This window comes from Phocoena sinus, chromosome 7 (genome assembly GCF_008692025.1).
Source record: "Phocoena sinus isolate mPhoSin1 chromosome 7, mPhoSin1.pri, whole genome shotgun sequence".
NCBI lineage: Eukaryota > Metazoa > Chordata > Mammalia > Artiodactyla > Phocoenidae > Phocoena > Phocoena sinus.
In genome coordinates, this window is record NC_045769.1 from 106,994,367 (window position 1) to 107,021,350 (window position 26,984).

General features: G+C 39.9%; 1 protein-coding gene across 2 annotated transcripts in view; it reads left to right on the plus strand.

Annotated features, from left to right (window-relative positions):
* The window catches only part of CNTNAP5 (contactin associated protein family member 5), an 876,608-nt gene that overhangs the window by 619,177 nt on the left and 230,447 nt on the right, over positions 1-26,984 (plus strand). For both annotated transcript variants that reach the window (XM_032637306.1, XM_032637307.1), the window contains exon 13: positions 11,312-11,512. In XM_032637306.1, coding sequence (XP_032493197.1) covers positions 11,312-11,512 — 201 coding nt within the window. The remainder of the gene's footprint in view (positions 1-11,311; positions 11,513-26,984) is intronic.

Sequence of the window (26,984 nt, forward strand, 5' to 3'; positions counted from 1 at the left end):
CTGAATAGCACGGGGAGCTCTATTCAATATCCTGTGATAAACCATAATGGAAAAGAATATGAAAAATAATATAAATATGTATATGATCACTTTGCTGTATAGCAGAAACTAACACGTCATTGTAAATCAAGTATAGGTCAATAAAAAATAAATTTAAGAAGTAAAATGTTCCACATTTTGTTTTTTTCCTGGTTCTTTCTTCATTGTTAGAATACTTTGGCAGAAAGCCTCATGGGGGGTGTCTCCCATCAGAAGGCACATGATGTCAGTTTGTGCCATGACTGGCTTCCTCTGCTCCATCATTTGACTAAAGCAGCTCCACCAGATCTCTGCATTGTGAAGGTGATTTACAATCAGTTATCTGTGGAGCTCTATGCAGACATTATGTGAGTATCCTGTTCTCCATCCATGTGTTAATGGTCCTGACCTGTGTAAGTCATGACACTGGAGTTTGTAAAATGTCGTTTTTCTAATTATATTATCCCTTCTGCATTTATAGCTGTTTTTGTCTACAGAGCTTTTTGTTTCTCACCTTGCCTCCATTTACCCTTGTATCAGTAGAGGCTCATAAATTATTTCACTTTAAAACATTGTTACTATTACATTATATTTATTAGATGTTCAAATTGTCCCCAAATTAGCTAGTAATGGTTCCTTTAATTCTGTTCCTATGTCTTTCTTGCATGACCCCATTAATCTTGGAGCACTTCCATGCTTTCTATCACAAGATGCTCCAAGACGTTACCTTGAACTTTCCCTGCCTAGACCCAGACTCAACTATTTCCCCAAAGAAGCCTAGTTCCTTTTTGTAGCAAATGGTATTTGAAAGTTAAGATCTAGGTGTTAGGTTTGTTTATTGCTTCTCAGCCTTTTTTGTGGACAGAGCTAAAAAATGTGTGTGTGTATGTTTAAATTATGAGTTGATACATTTATCTTTAGTGCAAATCCAGCACCATTAGATCTTTTCTCGTCATTCTATCTTCCATATATATTTCTCTTCTCTCACACTGAGAAATTATCCCAGCATCAATATATTTTCTAATTTATTCTATGCTGTAATATACACCAATAGTTTCAGAATCACATCAGCAATAGCACTACTAATAACAAGGTAAAGTTTAAGATTTACTTGAATTTAAAATTTTGTTCTTAGACTATATCCTCAGGATGTATAGCTAGACAGAAGAGAGTATTCAAAAAGTTACTTGAATTATGTTTTTTTCTCCCTTGGGTTTATTTTATCTAATATATAGACAGGGTTTTTTTGTATCTGCTTAATATTCAGTTTTAGGGTTTGCCTTTTTTCATCCTTTTGATTTAATTTTATGTTTTAAATATATAAAACATTTTAATGTTACAGAAGTCAAATATATTTACAGTGGTTGAGCAGGGATGTCTTGTTCTCACTTATATCGCTTTCACTCTGTTCTTACCCATCTCCTCTCGATAATCATTTAGTGTATCCTTCCTCTGTGTATCCCTTCTTCCCTTGTTCTTGCACAACATGTAGCGTAGTCTTTTGCACCTTAATTCCTGGAAATCATTCCATCTAGATTGGTTTAGAGAAATCTTATGTGGTCTTTATTATGACTACATAGTATTTCACTGTGTCAGTTAACTATACCGTGTCCAATCAAACATCTATTGATAGATAATTTACCTTTTTTCCAAAATTCTGCTACTTGTAATAGATATTCTGGGCTGCACAGCAGAATTTCAAGTATGCATTGAAACATCGTTTCCTATCATGTATCACTTTCCTGTTGATTTTAAGAGCTGTCACTGAAGCCAGTAAAAATCTTGATAGTCTGTTGAAGGTTTAGTTCAGTGGAAAGTGAATGCCTACTGTGGGCCAGGTGCTAGGCATACAAAGACTTAACGAGACATTCTCTTCCCTTGTATAGCTTACAGTTTAGCTGGGGGTCTGAGTAAACAAGTTGGAGTAATAGCGCTTGAGAGAGCCAAACACAGGATGCTGGAGGAGTTAGAAAAGACTTCCCACCAGAGATGATGCTGGCACTCTGACAATAAAATTGATAGTGTGACGAAGTCCAGAGCAGGGATGTCAGCTGAAAGAAAGATAAATAATTCCATGTTCCTCTTTGAGCTTTCTTTTTGTCAGTCACCTCCAGAGCCAGAATCTAAGATCCATGGAAGCAGAGTAAGTAGACTCTTCCATTTCAGAAGGCTTGTCTTCTTTTGTTACCTGTTGAGAGGTGACATAAGTGCTGGGTGACCCTTCTTAGGACCAAGGCAAGCACTTTGCAGTCAGCTCACTACTCTATGAGTTCCATCTTGGCTACCTTAGCTCTTACTAAAGGAAGGATGGGGACTACTATTTACTGTGTACTTGTGGTCCAGGTACTGGGTTATATATATTGTCTTAGAGTCAATCTCATCTAATCCTCATGATAAAGTGTGAGGTAGAGATTATTTCTCATTTTCATTTTGAGAAAACAGAGGTTCAGAGAGGTTGGAGAGAATTCCAGCATCACTCTGCTAGTAACTGACAGATGGAGGGAGTGAGTTCATGTCTGTGTCAGTGCCCAGAGTTTTCCTCAGAATGCACCAAAACAGTGCCTGCCACAAAGATGCTCCTAAAAGCCTCTAAAAAATGTCTCAAAAAAGCCTCTTCCTCTTCCCATCAGGTGACTTGGATGTGCAGCCCCCTTCCACCCCCCCACCCCACCTCGCCCCGCCCTTCCCCTGCCTGGGAGGCGGGCACAGGCTCCCCTTGGCCACATATTTGCTGCTGCAAGCTTTCAGCTTCCATGGAGCTTCTTTCCCAGAACCTTCTTTCCCAGAAGCTGTGAACACCTTACGCTCAAGGTCCGGGGTGGCATTCAGCCTGGTACCCCTCATCCCACAACCTACTCAGTCCCTAACATCGTGCTCTGCACACACTAGACTTTCCGTTAAGTTTTCCTTGAATAAACCAGCGAATCAGAAACAAAGCACCATGCAATGCTCATGAAATCTATTCAAGACCACACATCACCCCCACCAAGATCATAAAACAGATTTCCCAGGTCTCTTTGATCATGCCACTAATTGTAAAGCAAGGGAAAAGAAAACCCCCCAAAAAGGTACATAAAAAGTAAAGGCTCGAGTGAAGTAGTAGAATAAATCACGGTCAAGTATGTTGTCTGGAAGTCGTCAGGTGTGTGGTCCAGGTGGGCTGGTGAAGGAGCGGCAGGGGCTGAAAGCAGCTCCCCGCAACCCCCTACCCCTCCAGCGCCCCGGGGGCTGCGGTTCCTGCTTCCAGCTAATGCAACGTGCACGGTGGCCCTACCAGGAGTCTTAAACCGGTAATGCTACCTTCCCCTAACAGCCGCAGAAGCCCAGACACCAAAAGCAGCCACGTCTGCAAGTGGTTTTAGCAGGCAAGGAGGATGCTCGCCTAGGCAGCTGGGCTGATCCACAAGGGAGGGGAAACAGCTCCTGCGGGAATTCTGAAGGCTTTTAAAGAAGTTGAAAACTGCTTTCCACCTCTTGTCTTCTTTCCCTTTAAAGGTTGAGGAGAAGGGGGCACGGATCCCCTCAGCAGAGGTTCCCAGAACTGTTTCCCGAAATGAAGTGATGCGTCCGCTCCTCCCGAATCACTTCCTCAAAAGGGCTTGCAGGGCTTCCCTGGTGGCGCAGTGGTTGAGAGTCCGCCTGCCGATGCAGGGGACACGGGTTCGTGCCCCGGTCCGGGAAGATCCCACGTGCCCTGGAGCGGCTGGGCCCGTGAGCCATGGCCGCTGAGCCTGCGCATCCGGAGCCTGTGCTCCGCAACGGGAGAGGCCACAACAGTGAGAGGCCCACATACCGCAAAAAAAAAAAAAAAAAAAAAAAGGCTTGCAGCAGTTCAACTCTGATTTCTAGTCGGGTACCCTGAGCCAGCCTCTGAGTTCAGCTCAGCGCTGTGCGTTTGATTAAGCACTTACAGCATCACTGCTCAGTGGAGTATCTCCAGTTTACAGAAGCAGAGACTGAGGCTCGGGGAGGTTCCCTGTCTCTGCTGGAGTCAGGAATGTGGTCAATGGCAGAGCTGGCAGTCAGATCCGTTGATCCCAAAGCCCTTGCTTCCCTCCATCGCATCTGCCTCTACTGGCTATGGAAGCCCTTTCTAAGCCACTATTTACTCAGCGGCCATTGCCGAAGATTTAAATGGGGAGATGAGGGACAAACATATGAATAGTTAAATAACTCTCAATGCAAAATGACAAGAGATGGCATGGATGGTAAATGAGTGGCACAGACAGTGCTTTGAGGATTATTTAAGCTGTCTTTACCCTTGGCATAGAAAATTCACTTTGTCAACATAGATAACTATACAAGAAGTGACCCCAGGGACCTTTCTGTAGACTTGCTTTATTACAATAGGAGTATAAGTGAATTGGCACACTTTTCAAAGGAGTGTAAGCAGCTCCCCACAGTGATTTAAGTTCAATTAAACTGGGTATTGACAATCTGTAGACTTCCTTCCAAGCATTGTGAGAGAAAAATTGAAGGTTTCTTTTCTGCCTCTGCAAAGTGGCAGATATGTGTATAGAATGAGGTTTTATTAGAGTTATCTCTTGTCTCTCTCTCTCTCTTTTTCCACTCTCCTCCTGTTTGTTCTTTCTTCTGAGTGGTGATCTCCATGGTAACAGATAGAACAGCTTATAGCATCTGTAATGACTATTATTAATAATAATAATGATCATCACAATGATAATACCAATCGGATAGAACGAGAGCCAAAATAAGAGAGTTAAATGGTGTCTCTGTATGTAAACAATTTACAGTTTCTGAAATGAGAGCGAGAGGGACCAGGCGGATCACCTAGAGCTCCAGGACGAAGGTTCCTAGAGGGCTTTCCTGGGGTGACAACGGGGAAAGATTTCACAGCAGGGATAAGGAAATAGAATATTCTGGAATATCCTGCCATTACTACTCTGCTGACTCTTTGTGAAACCTCTTTTGCTTTTCTCTTGATGATGTTGCTGACTGTGTGTATTTTGATCATATCACTTGAAAGTTCTTTTACATGTGAACCGTTACATAATACATGCTGGTGATTAGCCTCCTCTTGATGAAGATCTCCTGAAGTCTTACATGGCGTTCAATGCTAGCCAAGGTGCTGATGGTCTAAGGATGAATGATCTCTGTTGACCAGTCCATTCTCAAGGAAAACAGTGTATAGTCTATCGCCAGCCCCAACCCTGCCACCAACAGAACTCTGGGCATCCCCACTTACTTGTAATCTCAAGAGTACTTACAACAGCATGAGACATCTGTCATTCTCATGCATACCACGTTTTCCCCCAAATGATGGTAAACTTTTGAAGAAGTTAGGCAGTGCACTATCATCCTGTGTATGTACCCTGGGGGCTATCACACAGTATACATAGAATGAGTGATACATTTCACATCCTGGGAGATCTCAGCTTTGTAAGGAGATAGACTTGAAAGCTAAATTCACAAAGCAACACGGGAAATGCTTTACTAGTCTTCATAACAACCCATTGTCATATCTTTGAAATGAAGCCTTGGACCTTTATAACACATGCTATTTGATGGCCTATGGCCTGTAATTCCTTTATGCTTAAAGGTGGCATGATACCTTGTATGGATTTGTGTTATGGCATCATTTATGCTCAGGCAAGTGCATTGGACTGAATGCTGCTTTTTAAAAGCAAATATTTTATTTTTATTTTTTAATGAGATATAATTGGCATACAACTTTGTGTAAGTTTAAGATGTACAATGTGTTGATTTGATACATTTATATATTACAATATGATTATCGTGGTAGCATTAGCTAACACCTCTATTATGTCACATAATTATCTTTTATTTTTTCTGGTGGGAACGGTTAAGATCTAGTCTCTTAGCAACTTTGAAGTTTATAATACAGTGCTGTTGACTATAATCATTATGCTGTGCATTCGATATCTAGAACTTATTTATTTGCTAATCACAAGTTTGTACCCTTAATTAACATCTCTCCATTTTCTCAAAGCTATAGTAAGTAAAACAGTATGGTATTGGCACAAAAATAGCCACATATACCAGTAGAACAGAACAGAGAGCCCAGAAATAAACCCTCATTAAACGATCGATTGATATTTGACAAGGGAGCCAAATATACTCAATGGGTAAAGGACAGTCTCTTCAATAAATGGTGTTGGGAAAATGAACAAGCCCATGCAGAATGAAATTGGACCCCTATCTTATACCACTCAAAAATTAACTTGAAAAGGATTAAAGGCTTCAACAGAAGACCTAATAGCATAAAAACCTAGAAGAAAACATAAGGAAGAAGTCCCTTTGACATTGGTCTTGGCAAAGATTTTTTGACTATGACAGCAAAAACCCAAGCAACAAAAGAAAAAAATCAGCAAGTGAGACTACATCAGACTAAAAAGCTTCTGCACAGGAAAAGAAATAGTCAACAAAATTAAAAAGCAATCTAGGGAATGAGAGAAACTATTTGCAAACCATCTATTTGATTTAAAAAAAAAACAAATATTTTAAATACATAGTAACTAATTTTAGAATAACTAAGATCCTTAGTGAATTGAATAGGTTTCTGCCAGTTCAAAAACTCTTCAAATGCAATCCTCTCTTAAGCAAAGAATTTGTCTTGGGTAACTCAGTGCATGTATTCCTTTAAGCAAGTTAGAAAGATGGGGCTCTGTTTTTCATCATAGGACTGAATACAGTAGAAGAAAGAATAGAAAATGAACTGGGTAGCAAACCGTGGTATCAAGGGCAATGATTTTCTAGGTTTCTGGGTCTATGAAGACTAAACGACAAATTCTGTTTTAGACATCTGCAGAAATGCAAGGGATGAAAATAAATATAGAGACACATGAGTCTATTTCAGAGTGAAAAGATAATTGGACAAGATGATAATCATTTATTATATACAGCGGCGGCTATATTACAAGAAACTGCAGTCCAGACCTCTAGCTAGCCTCATTTGCCAGATGAGTTTCCCACCCCCAACCCTCTAAGGAATGAAGTCCCCTTCCTCATTTTAATGTCATCGAAAAATTCGAACATAAAGATTCTTTACTTTTTTGCATGCCAGACAACAAGTTATGTGTCCATGTAAAGCAAGATACCGAATCAGTATAATATCATCATGGATGGAAAGATTAATATAAATATCCCATTTACCAATGAGGAAACTTCAGAGATGTATATAACTTGTCCAAAGTCTTACTGCTGGAGCAGAACATAGATGCCCATCATATGGGCTAGTTTCTAAAGCCAGAAGTCTCACGGTACCTTGAGCCCTAGATGCACCTCTAGAGACTAGAACTTAGGGTGGATATCCTGTGGTGGAGGGCAGGTAATAGAGGCAGGTCAGCCAAGGCGGGTGTATGGAGCCTGGAGGACTTTATGATGCTCTGCCAATCATAGCATTTAGACGATTTACTCCGCAGTCTCTGCATAAAAATGGACCGACTTGAGTTACAGGGAAACCTCTGCTGGTTTCCTCGTGTGGGACTCCAAGTTCACAGAACTGCCAGAGGGAAGCATTTCCTGTTCTGGGTCTTTTGAATGTGTTTTCCCCATGGGTCTGCAGAGAGAAGGCAAGGCTCATAGTGCCTCCCTTTTGCCCCCTTTAGGTGTTTGTTGGTCTTACTCTCTGGTCAGGGAAAGAACCGTGTTAATACAAGCGACCATGAGAACTCTAAGAGACCAGTCAAGACTTCTTCTTTTTGATGCTGTTGTTAATATCAGCATCTGATATCTGTGAGCTCCTTGAGTTAGAGATGTTATATACCTTTATCTAAGCGGTACACACAGACTTCTGTTGAATGTCATTATTTAGTTAATAAAGGAGCTTCTCACACTAATCCCTTCACTTGAATCTTTACAACCACCTTCTACAGTTGGCATCATTGCTGTTTTTTTTTTTAAGTATTACTGATGAGGAAACTGAACTTTAGAGAAGTAATCATTTGACCAAGGATGCTTAACCAGGAAGTGTAGAGCTGGCACACAAATCCAGATCTTCTGGCTCCAGAATCCAAGCTGTGTCCACTAATCTCCACTGTGCACTGACCAAATGTACATCTTGAACATTTAGCTCATGGGTCCAATTTTATTTAAAGTATATATAGGTCCATGAATGGATCTCCCTCCATCCACCTAAAAGACTATTCAAAATGAATCTTACTTGTTTGAAAATCCTTCACCTAGACCTTCCCTAGCTAAGACCACCTCACCTGTCCCCATCCAATTCCAAGTGTCAGGAACATCAGCCATCAAAGCTGCCTCTCCTGAGCAGCACTGACCCCTGGCCTTTCATGTTTTGTCGGGGTTCAGGGCTTAATCTGCATTGCTACCCAGGAAGTGGGGGAAAAAATAGAAAGTGAGAAAAAATAATATCCAATTGTCTCGTTGTTTTTAGCCTTTATGTTGCTCTCTCCCAGGAGGAAAATACTGAGAGGACAAAGGGCATCTTTGAAATGAAAGCCAGCTAACGGACCCTAGGTTTCGAGTAATCGTCTCTCTTCCTGTCGCTCAGACTGTGCTTGTGATGTCTGTTAAGTGAACTGTGGGGACCCTTTGGAGATCTTAGTAGTTCCTTTGTATCTTCTGTATATTGCATGTATCAAAAAGGACGAAGAGTTGAACTATTAAAACCAGTTCACTCTCAGGGCTAGAACGTGGGGTTCGCAATATTTGTGGCTTTAAGATAAAAGACTGTCTCTCTGGCATGGCTTCCTTTTCCATCTTGCCAAAGATAGAATATGGTTTTGGAAAAATGAGCTAATGAGTGAACAAATAAGAAAATTGATAATGAATGTATGATCAATGGATGCATATATAGATATGAAAAATCAGTGTACATTTGGAAGGAAATCCACATTTATATGATTTAATGATGCTATGTGGACCACTTTGGGAATCAGAAAGATTGGATGAATTGAGACTGGGGACAAGTTTACTTTCTCTCCCCTTCTTACATATATATCTATATTTATATCCAGTATCTATATTTATACTGTTATCTATGATTATTATCAGTACTGGAGACGATGTACATAAAATTTCCTAGTATGAAACAGTAGTATAACATCTATTATTAGAGGTTAGATTTCCATTTCTTCTGAGCACCGTGGACATTTCAAAATCAGCAGTTTTTATTTCTACCTCTACAGTATTGCATGATTGAGCAATTACTTTCTTTGGTTATTTTATTGACATTTGTCTATATTGGCACCAACATTTTTGGAGTTTCCAGTTAATTATTTACGTAACATTATTATTTTTACCAATATGAATCATGTTTTATTTTTGCTTTCAAAGTCAAAATCCAAAAACCTTCATTCTGATTTTTTTATAGACTTTATGGAAAATGTAATTTTGTCTCAATTAAACATTGGAGACATGTGGGTTATCAGGGGGCTGGTTTTAGGAAATAGTGTTAAGATGAATCAGAATGTTTGAGCAGAGTTCAATTTTATGCTGCAAGAAACATTTCCATTTTTAGGAATTGAGAAAATACTTTAGAGAGAATTGAGAGCAAACTTTCTCTTCCTCCTCTTTCTAACATATTAAAACTGAAGTACAGGGCAATGAAGTTATTTATCCCAAGTCATGTACAGAGTTAGGGTAGAGAACATATTAATACTGGGGATCCTGGTTGCCAGTTTTTTTCTGCTTCTTCTCCTTCTCTTTCTTCTCATTCTCATGGCCAACAGCCATGACCCTGCTTCTAAGTAGTACTAGTTAGAAATAGTGGTTACAGGCAGTATATGTGCTCACCATTCTTGTCTAACAGATATGCCTTGGGTCCTTCCTCTACTTCCTAGACCTTGGTTTCCTCATTTGTAAAACTAAGTGGGTGAGAGAGGAAGGAAACCATGTGACTTCTGGGCAAGGTTCTTTTTCAGCTCTGCACATCTATGAAGAGTGATGACGTTATTATGTGGGCAAGATTCTCAGATGACAGAAGCTTCTCAAGTCTTCCTATTTCCTCTTTCTCTTTATCCGTAAGCATGTTCAGAATTCAATTCTATGTCCAATTGCCGTAAATGTTTCAGTCTATTATTCCAGAATGTCTGATCGTGCCTTGTGACTTCTTTTTTTTAAACTGTTGATTAAACTGAGCCCCAGAAAAGTGAAGTGACTTGTCCAAGCTTGTTGTTAGTAGAATAGGTTTCAAGTCAGATCTCTCAGGCTCTAAAACTGAAATTCATCTCCTTTCTTTGCCTTCCATTCTTACCTATAATAGGTAAAATATGTTCTCCATCCCTGACCCACAGGGCCTCATCTCTGCATGTTGTTTTAATGTAAACCTGTTAAAATATTTTTGGCAAGTAGGAGTAGCATGGCGAATAAATATTAACGAATTGCAGTTAAGTGCCTTGCATGTTCAGTGTCTATTACACAATCTCATCCTTGTTATGATGTATATTTCACAGATATTTTCTGTGTATAGGTCTTATTTTCAACGTGGTACTTATGATTCTCTGAGACAATGAGCTATGCTAGTTTTTCTCTTGTGAGGAAGTGTGTGTGTCAATATCTGGATGTAGGGGCGTTGGAGTCAGACATCCTGGGTTCCAATTCTTGCTTAGACGTTAACTATGTAATCCTAGGAAAACTGCTTAATTTTCCTTATTCACTTTTCCCTCAGTTTTGATGTGGCAAGATTGACTCCCTCCTGATTTAGACAATGTCAATTTTATTTTATTTATTTATGTAGTTAATATTTTGAACATTTAACATTTAATTTTTGTTCATTTAATTACCAACATTTTGCACATTCAACAGCTTGTCAGTGATCTATGTTTTTGTGTGTATGTGATCGCCAGGATAATTACCTTCAAGGATATTTAGTTATATTCTACTTCTGGTGACAGAGTATCTAATTTCTCAACGTCTAAGTTCTTCCCCATCCAAATTGTCCTTTCCCACAACAGATGAATTCATTTCCTTTATTCTTGTTCTACCTGTTGTCTACCTATTTGTGTTTCTTTCTGTTCTAGTTCCATGGCTTTGCATAGATCATGTCCATTTTAAATGAGATAATGGACATTAAATGCTTAGCCTAGAGGCTGTGGAGTACCGACTTCACAAATTTAGCTCTTAAGATAATTAACCCTCACATTAACTCTGGGTAGAACTCTGGGAGAAACAAAAATTCTCCGGCCAAATTCTTTGCATGAGTAGAGTGCTCGAGTGGCTGTTAGTTGATGCACATCCAGCCACCATCCATCACACTGCAAGCGTGATTGTCTTTTTTTTTTTTCCAGCCTTTTGGAGGTCTATAAGCATGATCCTATTTTGACCTTCCTTGGTTGTGTTTTCTGGGCAGAGGACAAGATCTGGACATTGGTGCAGCACAACAACACGGAGCTGACCCATGTGCGAGGTGCCAACGCTGAGAAGCCCTACTCCATGACCCTGGACTACGGAGGCAGCTTGGAGCAGCTGGAGGCCGTGATTGACGGCTCGGAGCACTGTGAACAGGAGGTGGCCTACCACTGCAAGAGGTCCCGCCTGCTCAACACGCCAGGTAAGAACCACCCCTGCCCAGGCCCCTTTGCAAAGGCCATGCAGGATGACCGCAGTGTGGCAGTTGGGCCCTGAAACCCTGGAATACGTGGCGGGGGGTTGCCAAAAATGGGGCTGCAACTACAATGGTTCCCTATGCAATGAGAGAAATGCCACCAGGAGAGACTCCTGATGGACTCGTCCTTGCTCTGATACCCAGGGTGTGACCTCGAGGGCGTTCTGTAGCCTCTCAAGATTTTCTCTCCATCTTCAAAAAAGGGGCAGTGACAACACCCATCTTGCAATCGTGGTGAGAATGGAAAGTTTCTTGAGATCAGTGGCACTCGAAGAGAGCATTTGAGTTAGACGTAGAAAGTATGAAAGCGGAAATGGTATTTCTGGCAGACGAGAAAGCACCAAAGATCTCAGCACACTCACCAAAGAGCAATGAGTTGTGTCTGGGGCAAAGGAAACATAGCGGAGCAGTATTAAGCAAGGAGGTCAACAGGGAAAGCGGCCACATCCTGTGTGTTTGCAGTACTCACGTTACCTGAAAAGTGCAGGCCTTAATGGAAATGACTCTTCTTTTAAAATAAAGTTTACTTTTAGGAAAAATTATATGAACTGTATTTATATATTTTTTTGTTCTCTTACGGTTAGTTTTTAGCATGAATGGCTGATAAAGGGTTGCAAAAAAACCTTGTAGGATTGCTTACCAAAACCCAGAAGGGTTTGCACAACGTCAGGAGGGCTTTGTCAAAGTTGATGCATGCCCTGGGAGTCAGTCATTTCTGTGCATATCAGTTCATCATTCATGGCAGAAAAATGGGGGAAAAAAATGGCTGAGTAGCACAAGGATGTGGAATATCCAAGAAAGGGTGTCAGAATCTTTAGCCTCAAGGAACTTATGATCCTTGAAAGTGAGGAATTTTCAAAGGATTGAGGAAATTAGACAATGAAATATCAAACAAGCAGAAGTGCTAGAAACCTAACTAAATACAACCCACCCACTGCCTCACTCATCTAGAATCCTTAGGGAAGAATTGTCCCACGTAAGTGAATTTTCCAGATAACTGCCACTTACCCCTTTAAGCACCGAAAATGTTTTTAAGGAATTTTTAACTATTTGAAATGAAAATCTTTCTCAAATGGATCACATGCTTCCTTGCCTTCTTAAACAGAGAATTCTGAACATGAAATGTCACCTTTTCTTGATGACTCAGGATCATCATTGTGAAAATCAGTGACTGTACTGTCCTTGGACTCAGCAATGCTTGCAGGGCTGATTCAGAGGCCCTGCTTGGGGTCCCTTTTACCAGTATCCTCAGAGAGTCAGTGTTTGTGTGTGCTCAGATTTCACTCTCTCCTGGCTGTCAAGCCTGCATGTGTGACTCAGCACTCTTTGCAGAGTCTGTGTCCACAAAACCATCCTAACCTCTTATGATTGCGTTGCTTCTAGTTTCCTAACATTTGGCTTGGTGGAACTTTGGGGAAAATGGGATTATGTTCATTCTGACCATGGGATTTCCTTTAGTATATACATCCTGTGATATCAGTTTGGCTTTACTGTTGCCTTTGTATGATTTTTTTTTTAATCTTTATTGGCGTATAATAGCTTTACAGTGTTGTGTTAGTTTCTGCTGCATAACAAAGCGAATCAGCTATATGTATACATGTAACCCCATGTCCCCTCCCTCTTGAGTCTCCCTCCCACCCTCCCTATCCCACCCCTCTAGGTGGTCACAAAGCACCGAGCTGATCTCCCTGTGCGATGCAGCTGCTCCCCACTTGCTGTCTATTTTATATTTGGTAGTGTATATATGTCCATGCCACTCTGTCACTTCATCCCAGCTTACCCTTCCCCCTCCACATGTCCTCAAATCCATTCACTACATCTGCATCTTTATTCCTGTCCTGCCCCTAGGTTCATTAGAACCTTTTTATTTTTTAGATTCCATATGTGTTAGCATACAGTATTTCTTTTTCTCTTTCTGACCTCACTCTGTATGGCAGACTCTAGGTCCATCCACCTCACTACAAATAACTCAATTTCGTTTCTTTTTATGGCTGAGTAATATTCCATTGTATATATGTGCCACATCTTCTTTATCCATTCATCTGTCAATGGACACTTAGGTTGCTTCCATGTCCTGGCCATTGTAAATTGTGCTGGAATGAACATTGCGGTACATGACTATTTTTGAATTATGGTTTTCTCAGGGTATATGCCCAGTAGTGAGATTGCTGGGTCATATGGTAGTTCTATTTTTAGTTTTTTGAGGGAACCTCCATACTGTTCTCCGTAGTGGCTGTATCAATTTACATTCCCACCAACTGTGCAAGAGGGTTCCATTTTCTCCACACCCTCTCCAGCATTTATCGTTTGTAGATTTTTTGATGATGGTCATTCTGACTGGTGTGAGGTGATAACTCATTGTAGTGTTGATTTGCATTTCTCTAATGATTAGTGATGTTGAGCATCCTTTCATGTGTTTGTTGGCAATATGTATATCTTCTTTGGAGAAACGTCTATTTAGGTCTTCTGCCCATTTTTGGATTGGGTTGTTTGTTTTTTTGATATTTAGCTGCATGAGCTGCTTGTATATTTTGGAGATTAATCCGTTGTCAGTTGCTTCATTTACAAATATTTTCTCCCATTCTGAGGGTTGTCTTTTCACCTTGTTTATAGTTTCCTTTGCCGTGCAAAAACTTTTAAATTTCATTAGGTCTCATTTGTTTATTTTGGTTTTTATTTCCATTTCTCTAGGAGGTGGGTCAAAAAGGATCTTGCTGTGATTTATGTCATAGAGTGTTTTGCCTATGTTTTCCTCTAAGAGTTTTATAGTGTCTGGCCTTACATTTAGGTCTTTAATCAATTTTGAGTTATTTTTGTGTATGGTGTTAGGGAGTGTTCTAATTTCATTCTTTTACGTGTAGCTGTCCAGTTTTCCCAGCACCACTTATTGAAGAGGCTGTCTTTTCTCCCTTGTATATTCTTGCCCCCTTTATCGAAGATAAGGTGGCCATATGTGCATGGGTTTATCTCTGGGCTTTCTATTCTGTTCCATTGATCTATATTTCTGATTTTGTGCCAGTGTCATACTGTCTTGATTGCTGTAGCTTTGTAGTATAGCCTGAACTGAGGGAGCCTGATTCCTCAAGCTCCATTTTTCTTTCTCAAGATTGCTTTGGCTATTCGGGGTCTTTTGTGTTTCCATGCAAATTGTGAAATTTTTTGTTCTACTTCTGTGAAAAATGCCATTGGTAGTATGATAGGGATTGCAGTGGATCTGTAGATTGCTTTGGGTAGTATAGTCATTTTCACAATGTTGATTCTTCCAATCCAAGAACATGGTATATCTCTCCATCTGTTGTGTCGTCTTTAATTTCTTTCATCAGTGCCTTATAGTTTTCTGCATACATGTCTTTTGTCTCCTGAGGTAGGTTTATTCCTAGATATTTTATTATTTTTGTTGCAGTGGTAAATGGGAGTGTTTCCTTAACTTCTCTCTCAGATTTTTCATCATTAGTGTATAGGAATGCAAGAGATTTCTGTGCATTAATTTTGTATCCTGGTACTTAACCAAATTCATTGATTAGTTCTAGTAGTTTTCTGGTAGCATCTTTAGGATTCTCTATGTATAGTATCATGTCATCTGCAAACAGTGACAGTTTTACTTCTTCTTTCCAATTTGGATTCCTTTTATTTCATTTTCTTCTCTGATTGCTGTGGCTAAAACTTCCAAAACTATGTTGAATAAACCATTAGCCAAACTCATCAAGAAAAAAAGGGAGAATACTCAAATCAAAGGAATTAGAAAAGAAAAAGAAGTAAGAGCTGACACTACAGAAATACAAAGGATCATGAGAGATTACTACAAGCAGCTATATGCCAATAAAATGGACAATCTGGAAGAAATGGACAAATTCTTAGCAAAGCACAACCTTCTGAGACTGAACCAGGAAGAATTAGAAAATATAAACAGACCAATCACAAGCACTGAAATTAAAACTCTGATTAAAAACCTTCTGACAAACAAAAGCCCAGGACCAGTTGGCTTCGCAGGTGAATTCTATCAAACATTTAGAGAAGAGCTGACACCTATTCTTTTCAAACTCTTCCAAAATATAGAGGAGGGAGGTACACTCGCAAACTCATTCTACGAGGCCACCATCACCCTGGTACCAAAACCAGACAAAGATGTCACAAAGAAAGAAAACTACAGGCCAATATCACTGATGAACATAGATGCAAAAATCCTCAACAAAATACTAGCAAACAGAATCCAACAGCCCATTAAAAGGATCATACGCCATGATCAAGTGGGGTTTATCTGAGGAATGCAAGGATTCTTCAATATACACAAATCAATCAATGTAATACACCATATTAACAAATTGAAGGCTAAAAAACATATGATAATCTCAATAGATGCAGAAAATTCTTTTGACAAAATTCAACACCCATTTATGATAAAAACTCTCCAGAAGGTAGGCATAGAGAGAACCTACCTCACCATAATAAAGGCCATATATGACAAACCCACAGCCAACATCTTTCTCAGTGGTGAAAAAATAAAACCATTTCCTTTAAGATCAGGAATAAGACAAGGTTGCCCACTCTCACAACTATTGTTCTTTTTTTAAATTGAAATATAGTTGATTTACAATGTTATATTAGTTTTAGGTGTACAGCAAAGCGATTCAGATATACATACATATATATATATACACACACACACATACACACACATATATATATATATATATATATTCTTTTTCATATTCTTTTCCCTTATAGGTTATTACAAAATATTGAGTATAGTTTCCTATGCTATACTATACATAGTTATATAGGACCTGTAGTTTGAATACTATAGGTCCTTGTTGGTTATCTATTTTATATATAGTAGTGTATATCTGTTAATCCCAAACTCCTAAGGTAACCTCTACTTTCCCTTTGGTAACCATAAGTTTGCTTTCTGTCTGGGAGTCTGTTTCTGTTTTATAAATAAGTTCATTTGTATCATTTTTTTAGATTCCACATATAAGTGATATCATTTTATATTTGTCTTTCTGTGTCTGACTTACTTCACTTAGTATGATCATCTCTAGGTCCATTCATGTTGCTGCAAGTGGCATTATTTCATCCTTTTTTATGGCTGAGTAATATTCCATTGTATATATGTACCACATCTTCTTTACCCATTCATCAGTCAATGGACATTTAGGTTGTTTCCATATGTTAGCTATTGTGAATAGTACATGCTGTTTTTCTAACTCAGCTGTCATAAATTCCCTGAGCACATTTGGGTGGGAGGGCATGACCTAATCACCTTCCAAAGTCCCCACCTCTTGATACCATCACACTGGGAGGTTAGAATTCCAACACATGAATTTTTGAGGGACAAATATTCTGTCCATAACAGGCACACACTTGCAGGGATGTTTTCCTAATTTCCCTAATTATTAAGGCAATCCCATCCCCCTGGGGAAGGCCAGAGAGAGAAAGGAGAGGCTAGAGACTATCTTCTCCTTTCCTGCCTTCCCTCTGGAAGAGTTGGGTAAGGGTCTCCCTTACCTGCTGAAGCCAAGGCCCCCCTCCGTGAAACTGTTTTACAAACTGTATTCGTCACACACACAGTATAGAAATATCTTTCCACGTCAGTAAATATGACTTTATACCGTAATGTTTTTAAGAACAGAGTCTTCCATTATATGGATGTACCAAATGGATACACAAGATTAACAAATCTATTTTGGACATTTAGATTGTTTCCATTTTCTCACTATTACACATGATGCAAGAACATTTTTGCACATAGATCTTTATGTATAAAACCGATTATATCCTTAGGATAAATTCCTTGGGGTGCCATTACCAGGGCAAAGCATGTGCATATTTTTAAGACTTTTGCCATATTGACATCTTCAGTGTATCAAGGTTATACCAATTATTACTCTAAACATCACTGTGGGATTTGAGTGCCCATCTCCCAGCAATAGGTATTATCACCTTATTTCAACTTTGACAATCTGATAAATGCAGAGGAGGATCAAAGACAATTATAAATATTTTTTATTAATTAAAATATCCCATAGCTTATTGGAAACTACTGGTAGCCAGGATTAGTAGAAGCAATAAAATATTACGAATTGTGGCTACCGTGGACTCAAACCAATAAGAGGAGAACGTGAAGGATGCCTTCTTGCTATAGGTTTTCCCCCGTACCATACACAATAGATTATAAAGGGAGGAAATAAAAGAAGGCAAAATGAAAGAAATATAAATAACTGTTCAAATGGCCACCAATGACTAAGCATTTCTAATATTTAAGGATGTCTGTGGGGAACTGTATTTAAGCATGGTCTCTAATCCAAACAGCAGTTCTGCATAGTAAGGGTTGTTATCCGATCTGGCATTTCAGGAAACAGAACCTCAGAGAGGATAAGATGCTTGATCAGTGCCACATGGCTGGGGAGGGGCAGACCTGGTTCTTATACCCAGATCCGCCTGAGGTCAAAGCAAGGAAAATAATGACCTCCTGTGCAGCACAGGGAACTCTACTCAATACTCTGGCCTCTATGGGGAAAGAATCTAAAAAAGAGGGCATATATGTATATGTATAACTGAGTCATGTTGCTGCATACCCGAAACTAACACAACGTTGTAAATCAATTATACTCTAATAAAAATTAAGAAAAAAAAGCAAGGATATGATTTCCGATACATCATGCAAAAAACAAAAGTTAAAAGGAAATGGGCTCATCAGGGAACACATCAGTTTGTATGATTTTCCTTGTTTTGTAAGAAAATGCAGATGGAGAGAGAGGCAAGTCACCAGAGCCACCTCTGCTAAGCTGTGTGATTGTCAGGGTGTTTTGAAGGGGACAATTCCTCGGCAGCCTCACAGGTTGGCAGCGTCCTCGCTCACATGCTGCAGCTTCTGTGGCCCACGTGGCCCTGTGGATCCCAAACAGCATCACCAAAGTCTCCTTCTGCCTCCTTCAGTCTGTTCTTGCCTCTGGCTCTGGTTCCATTCTTCTAGCAGCAACGGAAGCAGAAAGAGAGGGAAGACGGACAGGATTAGGTCAGGCCTGGTTCACCACTGTGTCTTTTTCATTTAGTTAGTGACTGAACCATGACACTGTCATTTTCTGACAGTTTCCTCAGATATTCTTCCCCAGAGCTGCTGATAAGTGCCAGCCAATGAAATGTGTCATCTATCTCTTTAACTGAAGGTTTATACTAGAAACTCTGCAAAGGACCACAATTCCAAGCCCTTGGGGTCCAGGGGAAAAGTGTCTTCTTTATTCCCATAAATCTTTGTAGTTGTACTTGCTTGCTGCTTCTTACCCTGAGCTTGATGCAGGACTGAGACCCTGTGCTAAAGAGCAGCTTCCGAGACAGGATTTCTCATCCTGCCAGTGCTCAGAAGTATCCTGTCCCAGGGCGAGGAGGTGGCCACTTGCTCCCAGGAACAAAGGCTGCCCCGGTTATTCCCAAGACTTTTCTCCTGGTCAGCACCTCCATAGGAATTTTGCCTGAGGCCAGACCCAGAAGATATCATGTGATAAGCGTATAAAATAAAATAGATTTTTTTGATGATAGCCATTCTGGCTGGTGTGAGGTGATATCTCCATGTAGTTTTGATTTGCATTTCTCTAATAATTAGTGATGTTGAGCATCTTTTCATGTGCCTCTTGGCCATCTGTATGTCTTCTTTGGAGAGATATCTATTTAGGTCTTCTGCTCATTTTTTGACTGGGTTGTTTGTGTTGATGATATTAAGCTTCATGAGCTGTTTGTAAATTTTGGAGACTAATCCCTTGTCAGTCACATCAAAGGGGACTTACTGTGTGGCACAGGGAGCTCTGCTCAATGTAGTGTAACAGCCTAAATGGGAGAGGAGTTTGAAAGGGAATAGATATATACATATGTATAACTGAATCACTTTGCTGCACACCTGAAACTAACACAACATTGCTAATCAACTATCCCCCAATATAAAATAAAAAGTTAAAAAAAAATGAAATAGAATCCAGTTCCAGAAACAGAGGACAGAAAACAAAAATCTTGAGGCCAGGGCCTAGAAGATGCTTTAATCACATGGCCAATTTGCTCTGTAACCCACAACTCCCCCCGGAAGGAGGAAGATATTGAGAGGGGCAGAGGAAGGAGACCACCTGGGGAAGCTGAGTGCCCAGGTCCTGGGGACAATGGAGATTGAGAGCCCTACCTTCCCCCACCTTCTCTTCTAATCATCTCCATGATTAGAATCCGTAGAATCCCTCACTGGATTTGCTCGTTGGGGATGTAAGTATCTGGTGTATGTATCTTTTCACAGTTACCACTCTGTGTAGTGAAGGTGTATTTGGGAATGCCCTTCCCAAATCTGTGAGCTCACTAAGGCAGAGGTAAGAAGTCCGTCTTAATACACATGAAATCATTGGAAGTTCAGACCCCGTTACTTTGAAATCTGGTAGCCATGGACAGGCTGAGCTCAAATTTACTTTGGTTCTGAACAGGAAGGATTTGCCAAGCAAATCAGTTGTGCAAACAAGTTGTCGTGAGGGTTGTTTAAGTTCCTCAGCAGACCTGATGATGGAGTGCCTGATAGCACATCAGAGTCCCCACTTCCCTGCCAGGAACAGGCTCCTATGCATTTATTCATGCAAACATGTGAGTGGTTTCCACCTGGAATCAATTTCTATACCTAGTTATGTTCCAATGATTTTGAACATAATAAAGTCCTACTTGTCTTAAAGTATTCTAAAATTCTCAAATTTTCTTTTTTCCCTCAATTAATGATATTTTAGTGAGCATACAGCTAACTGGCCATATATATAATATGTGGTATATAGTTTAGACCATATATATATATATATATATATATATATATATATACACAGACACACACTATAGTATGTATGAAAATATGCATGCATTATTTATACACTATTTAGTGTGTGCTATATAATATATATTATGTAATGGTATATATACTCATTATATAATCTTTGTATATCCAAATAGATCTGTAAATGCACTTGGGTGTATAAACCCTCATGTCCATCTGTAGTATTCAACTTCCAATGCGTACAAAACTAACACTTAGGTTTAGAAATCGAAGTGAGGAATTGTGATGCAGAAAAGGCAAATTACTGAGAGAAAAGAAAAAGCACTTCAAGGTGCTCTGGAGTTTACTAAACGTAAAATTCTTTGTCCTCAATATTTGTACCAAACCAGATCATTTAACAGTTGATTAAACTTTCTTTCTTTCAAGAAATATTTATTGATTATCCATTATGTGCCACATACTTTTCTGGCCAGTGGGAATTAAACAGTGAAAAAAACCGGTGTTTCTGCCCATGTGATTGTAATAGGGATGACAGAAACAAACCAAACACACATGTGTGCATGTGTACACACAACATGCACGCGTGTGGGCACAAAATATGTGGGTGGAACTGATCCAAAAGTCCACGGTCTTTTCACTTCACCAGGTTGTCACAGGAGCAATAGAATCAAAACCACAAAACTATGCTGTGACAACTGGAAGACAAAATACCAGGGAAGTATTTGAAATCTCCTTAATAAAAAGCTATTTCTACTTTATGTACAGCAGGAATCTATAAAGAAACTCGAGGTTCCTATAATGCATAGTCTTGGTATCACTACTCCTGCCAGTGATATTGGCTCTTGGCTACTGAGCTCCTTTGTGTGCCAGGCATTTCGAACATTATTTCACTTAATCCTCTCAAAGGCCTTATGAAGTTTGTATTATTTTCATTTTTAATGATGGAAGGGGAAGCTCTAAGAAGTTAGGTGGTTCATGCAAGGTCCTATGGCTACGAAGTGCTAGAGACCGGTTTCAGATACATGTCTCTCTGGCTTTCACTTCTATCTGCCTTCTAAAAAAAAAAAAAAAAAAAAAAAGCCTCACAGAAAACATAGATAGGTCTCAAAGAGGAAAGGATAATAATTTAAAAAAAAGGATTCAGGTATCCAAAGAAAAGGTTCATCTTCTGTTCTGGTTATCAACAGTTAGGTAACAAGCCAGCATAAAACTTCGTGGTTTAAAACAGTAGTAATTTTTAAAAAATTGTACAGCAAAGTGATTCAGTTATGTATATACATGTATCTATTATTCTTTCCCATATAGATTATTACAGAGTATTGAGTATAGTCCTCTGTGCCATACAGTAGGTCCTTGTTGGTAATCTATTTCATATAGAGTCATGTGTATATGTTAATCCCAAACTTCTAATTTATCCCTTTCTCCCTTCCCCTTTTGTAACCATAAGTTTGTATTCTATGTCTGTGGGTCTATATCTGTTTTATAAGTTCACTTGTATCTTTTTTTTGAGATTCCACATATAAGCAATATCATATGATATTTGTCTTTGTCTGGCTTACTTCACTTAGTATGATAATCTCTAGGTCTATCCACGTTGCTGCAAATGGCGATATTTCATTCTTTTTTATGGCTGAGTAGTATTCTATTATATATATGTACCACATCTTCTTTATCCCTTCCTCTGTCGATGGGCATTTAGGTTGCTTCCATGTCTAGGCTATTGTAAATAGTGCTGCCATGAACATTGGGGTGCATGTATCTTTTCGAATTATAGTTTTCTCTGGATATATGCACAGGAGTGGGATTGCTGGATCATATAGTAACTCTATTTTTAGTTTTTGTATTGTTTTGTTTTGTTTTGTTTTTTGCGGTACACGGGCCTCTCACTGCTGTGACCTCTCCCGTTGTGGAGCACAGGCTCTGGACGCGCAGGCCCAGTGGCCATGGCCCACGGGCCCAGCCGCTCCACGGCACGTGGGATCCTCCCGGACCGGGGCACGAACCTGTGTCCCCTGCATTGGCAGGCGGACTCCCAACCACTGCACCACCAGGGAAGCCCTACTTTTAGTTTTTTAAGGAACCTCCATACTGTTCTCTACAGTGGCTGCACCAATTTACATTCCCACCAACAGTGCAAGAGGGTTCCCTTCTCTCCACACCCTCTCCAGCATTTATTATTTGTATACTTTTTGATGATGGTCATTCTGACTGATTTGAGGTGATAGCTCATTGTAGTTCTGATTTGCATTTTTTCTAATCATTAGTGATATCGAGCGTTTTTTCATGTGCATGTTGGCCATCTGTATGTCTTCTTTGGAGAAATATCTATTTAGATCCTCTGCCTATTATTTATTTATTATTATTTTTTGTTTTGTGGTACGTGGGCTTCTCACTGTTGTGGCCTCTCCCGTTGCGAAGCACAGGCTCCGGACGCACAGGCCCAGTGGCCATGGCTCACGGGCCCAGCCACTCCGCGGCATGTGGGATCTTCCCGGACCAGGGCATGAACCCATGTCCCCTGCATCAGCAGGCGGACTCTCAACCACTGCGCCACCAGGGAAGCCCTGCCTATTTTTTTGATTGTGTTGTTTTTTTATTTGATATTGAGTTCTATGAGCTTTTGTATATTTTGGGAATTAATTTCTTGTCGGTCCCATCATTTGCAAATATTTTCTCCCATTAATTTTGCCCATAAGTCTGAAGCTGGGGCAGGGTCCAGCAGGATGTGAGCTTCTCTGCCCCACTTCACATCACCTGGGCCTGGGGCTCAGTCAGTGCTGACTGTGGGCTGGGAGCTCAGTTGGATATGTGGTCTTTCCATGTGACAACGTGACTTTCTTATAATATGGTGGGTAGGTTTCGGGGACCAACATCCCAAGAAACAGAATAAGCCAGGCAAAAGCTATATTGCATTTTATTCCCTAGCATTGGAAGTCAAGCAGTATTACTTTTGCAGCTTTCTAAATATTAGAAGACAGTCACTTAGGCTAGTCCTCGTTCAAAGGGAGGTAAATTTGATTCACTCTTTTAAGGGAGTAAGTGTACAGATGTGTCTAAAATTACTATATCTTCTTCAGATTTTTGGATGAACAGTCAACTAGCTTAAGGAAACACAGCAAATGCATGGCAGAATCAGGAGTCAAACCCAAGTCTTTCCAACCTAGTGTAGGTTCTTTCACTCTGATGTCCTGCCAGCCACTGAATAGTCAATTCCAGTTCAGCCTGAAAATGTGTGTGACTCTCCACTTTTCTCTCTTTGGAACTTTTGTCTCCCCTAAAGTCATACAGCTAAAATGGGTTTATAAGAGTTTGCCACCAGTCTTAAAATATATAAAAAGACCATCACATGAATCAAGTCAGCGCATTTTACTGTGCTTGAAAGCCACCTTTCCTAATGTTCTAATAACTCACTCTTGGTATTTCACTGGGGACATAAAATCAAAATTAGAGATGAGTGGATTTTACAAAGAAGACATACACCTTAATGGAACTAGGAAGTATATCTAAGGAAAATAAAAACTATCCCACATAAATTCAAGACATGATCTGTGCCTGGCTGCAAATGAATTTCTGTTCAGACCATTAATTGCTTAAATAATCTATGTGGATGACCCAAGCATCAACATTCAGACTCGGTAAAAGGTAAAGTTTTTATTTTTCTCACCACTTTCTGAAACACCACGTTCACTTATTTTACCATAAATGTGTTTACAGGAAGAAGGATCCTATTTTCTAATCTGAAGATGTAGTTCAGTGGCAGCAACACAAAAAGAACATACATTTTGGAATCATAAAGCCTGATCTTCAATTTCACTGTTTCTACTTATTAGCTGGGGGACCTTGAACAAGTTACATGGGTTTTCTAAGCCTCAGTTTCCTTATCTGTAGATTGTAATGAGTAGATGCTGGAACTTGCATAGACATTCAGGATACTGCTCTTGTGTTAGCAAGTGTTTTATCCCATTTTCCAAAGAGCAAGGGGAATATAGCTCCCCTGGCTACCAGGAGAGGGTCTCAGAATCCCACGATATGTCTGGTGAAAGAGTTCAGTTGGGGGATTTGCCTCTTGTTGGCTTGTGGGCATCCTTATTTTCTAAGCTACATTTCACTTATAATGCATGTGGTATTTACCTACCCAAAGCACTGCTGAGAGTTTTAAAGTTACATATTTGTACCCTCCTCCACCAACCACTCAAATCCACTCATATGTCTATCTTTCTCAACTTAATAAATGATACCACCATGTATCTAGTTTCTTAAGGTCACAGCATAGGACTCATCCCTTCTCACCATCTCCATTCCCCCTTCTGTACCCCAGCAAACACTCAATTGTCCATTACAGCTGACGTCCCTCCAACCTCTGCTCTCTGATTCCACTGCTACCCCCTGAATTTAAACCCTCATCACCTCCAGACTGAACAAGTGCATCCAGTTCCTGCCTCCTCTCCTACCCCATCCTGTACCCCACCTCCCTACTGTTTAGATCGCATGCAACTAGCAAAAGGATAATCTTTCCAAGGAGAGATTGTGTGACCTGGCTTCAAACCCTTCCCAGTGTCCTTGAGCTAGACCCCAGACTCCTGACAGTGGCTTACAGAGCTCTGCCCGCTGAGACCCCTCCCCAGCTCCTCTTCGCCCACCTGCCCACGAAACTTCACCCTATTTCCCCTTATTCTGTTTCTTGCCAAGTTTGCCCCTACCACCTCTTAGTAAGTAGGGTACTAGCTGTTTTCAATATTCAGAAGCTTCACTCCTCTTCCCTCTCAACTTAAATTTGACATACACCAAAGTATTCACCCCATCATTTTTTTCATCATCTTATTTTCATATTCTGCATAGAGGTTATTACTCCCCGATATTTTCTTCCTGTTTGTTTGTTTATTGTCTACCTCTGTCAATAGAATGGGAGTTTCATGAAACAGGGAACTTCTTTGTCTCATTTATCTCTTTATCCCCAGAATGCCAAGAACAGGCACCCAGCAAACATTTAGTACGTAGTAGTTGAAAGAATAGAAAATTCTTCCTCAATTAATATTAAGTATTTGTAGTGTTCGTATTTTGTCAGGGGATGGACCCTCTGTAAAACAAGTGCATTTGGCTAAGACTGTTGTAGTTATTCTTATGGGTGGAAAGCAACTTCGTAAAGTGGAAAGGGCTGAACTGTGTGGAAGGAGCTGCTCTCCTGCCCCAGGCTCCACCATGGACTCTCTATGACCTTGAGCAAGTTACTTATGTTTTACCAGCTGCAAGTCTCACATTTTTAGTCCTCCCAGGTGGGTGATATGTGATGCTCCCCCAGTGTCCTTTTTGCCCTGACACTTCATGATTCTATACTGACCAACATAAAGTGAGTTAAAATGCATGTCCCAATTTATAACATTCCTATCACAGTGAGAAAGGAGAGGGGTTGATAAAACAATTCTAAAGAGAGAGGAGAGAGAGAGAGAGAGAGAGAGAGAGAGGAGAGAGAGGGGGATAAGAGGATTGTTCTGAGGCTCTTAAGGACATGATATAATTTTTTTATATAGTAGGTGATATTTTTTGGCATCTTCATGCACCTGATCGCTCAGAACATACTTTCCATACGGTAATACTGAATGTGCAGAGAAAGTAGGAAACTTCCCCAAGGTCATAACAAGTCAAGAATAGCAAAAATACTAACTTCTGTGTTTTTAAAAAATTTTTTGAAGTATAGTTGATTTATAATATAGTGTTAATTTCTGCTGTACAGCAAAGTGATTCAGTTATATATATATGTATATATATATATATATATATATACTTTTTCATATTCTCTTCCATTATAGTTTATCACAAGATATTGAATATAGTCCCCTGTGCTATACAGTAGGACCTTGTTGTTTATCTATTCTATATATACTAGTTTGCTTCTGCTAACTCCAAACTCCCAATCCATGCCTTCCCCACCCCACCCCTTGGCAACCACAAGTCTGTTCTCCACGTCTGTAAGTCTGTTTCTGTTTTGTAGATATGTTCATTTATGTCATATTTTAGATTCCACATGTAAGTGATATCATATGGTATTTGTCTTTGTCTGGCTTGCTTCACTTACTATGATCATCTCTAGGTCCATCCATGTTGCTGCAAATGGCATCATTTCAAGTACACTAGCTTCTTAAAGTGTTTATGAATCAGTTACATTTGTTACTTTATAACATATTCGGTGGGCTTTGAGGTAGACATAGAAATAAAATTATACCAGCTGCGCAGATGAAGCCCATTAGTCTACACAGATTCTGTGTTCTGATGGCATCTCATAGCTTGTTACCAGGGAGTCAGAGCTGAGCATGAATTTCCTTCCTGCCTGAGTCCTCACAATAACTGTACCAGAGAAAAGCAGCTGAGTCCAGTGAGGAGCTGAGGGTATGGCATCACTTGCCTGGGTCCACTACAACTCAGCCACGGGACCTTAGGTAAGGTCCTCAACATCTCTAAGCCTCAGCTTCCTCGTCTCCAAAAATGAGGTTGACAGAAATAACATTAATCGTACCTATATAATTGGAAATATAAAAATGGTTGGAAACCTGTACCCTTCATAATTTAAGTTCTCAATTTACCTAAATCCTTTGGAATGACACAGGTCCCCTTATATACATAATTTTCACTATTCTG